Raw genomic sequence first — 945 nt, forward strand, 5'->3', positions numbered from 1 at the left:
ACCCTCAGCATCTCCTTGTTACTTCCTATCTAACATCTCCTCTTTCTTGTAGTTATATTTGACCCAGCTTCTTTCTACGGCCACCATGAATATGACTTGGGAATCGCAGGAATGTTTGGAGGTTTTAGTCGCAAATTCTGGGATGGATATCACAGTGTTATTCCAAAAGCACCAGGCTTTAGCAACAGACACAAGCTCTATCAGCTGTTCCATAACCTGAACCACTGGTAGGCTGCATATGAGTATGTTTTTTAATATATGGAAGATCTTTCAGCATATAAAAGTGACATAGGGTATAATTTACATGTTATGTTTATATATTTCATACTTTCAGGAATCATTTTGGAAGTGGATATAGAAGTGGAAGTCTGCATTTGATGAGGACCTTGTGCTAAAAACACATTATTATGTTAATAAACTTGTTACATTTGTATGACTACTATACACACGCAATTACCAGTGCATTTAGCAATGCACTGTCATTAACATTCACATACATATAAATATATTATTTTACCAGTTTTGCAATACTGTTAGATAAAAATATGTTGTATATACAAAAGAAAATTACGTAAATGCTTATCCATTCCTGTGTTTATCACTGGCATTATCAAAATACATTCCTTTTCACCATAATTTTTTTTTTTACTATCTCCTGTAGTATTACATCCAGTACTTTCTTTCTTTGTAATGTTTCTAGTGGTATATTTTTCTGCAAAACAAAGTTAGAGACGAGCAGACCATTTGACATAAACAGACATGTTACATATATTAAGTAGACTCGTATATAATGACATCTCTATTTTGCATGGATGTAGCATCATATCTGCAAAGTGTAATACAAGAAGCAACTTCAGATTGATATATAATAGTATAACTTTAAGAATAAATTGCTAGGATCAGTTGAATTATGGTATAATCACATATCATATTAAGTATTTTTAG

The 945-nt window shown here is 32.1% G+C and overlaps 1 protein-coding gene across 2 annotated transcripts in view; it reads left to right on the forward strand.

Moving 5' to 3' along the window:
- Positions 1 to 642, forward strand: part of LOC119590678 (ketosamine-3-kinase-like) — a 6,441-nt gene extending 5,799 nt beyond the window's left edge. For both annotated transcript variants that reach the window (XM_037939363.1, XM_037939362.1), the window contains exons 7-8: positions 53 to 227; positions 335 to 642. In XM_037939363.1, coding sequence (XP_037795291.1) covers positions 53 to 227; positions 335 to 395 — 236 coding nt within the window. In that variant the 3' untranslated portion in view covers positions 396 to 642. The remainder of the gene's footprint in view (positions 1 to 52; positions 228 to 334) is intronic.
- Positions 643 to 945: the final 303 nt, after the last annotated feature.

Source organism: Penaeus monodon, chromosome 27 (assembly GCF_015228065.2).
Source record: "Penaeus monodon isolate SGIC_2016 chromosome 27, NSTDA_Pmon_1, whole genome shotgun sequence".
NCBI classification, from domain to species: domain Eukaryota; kingdom Metazoa; phylum Arthropoda; class Malacostraca; order Decapoda; family Penaeidae; genus Penaeus; species Penaeus monodon.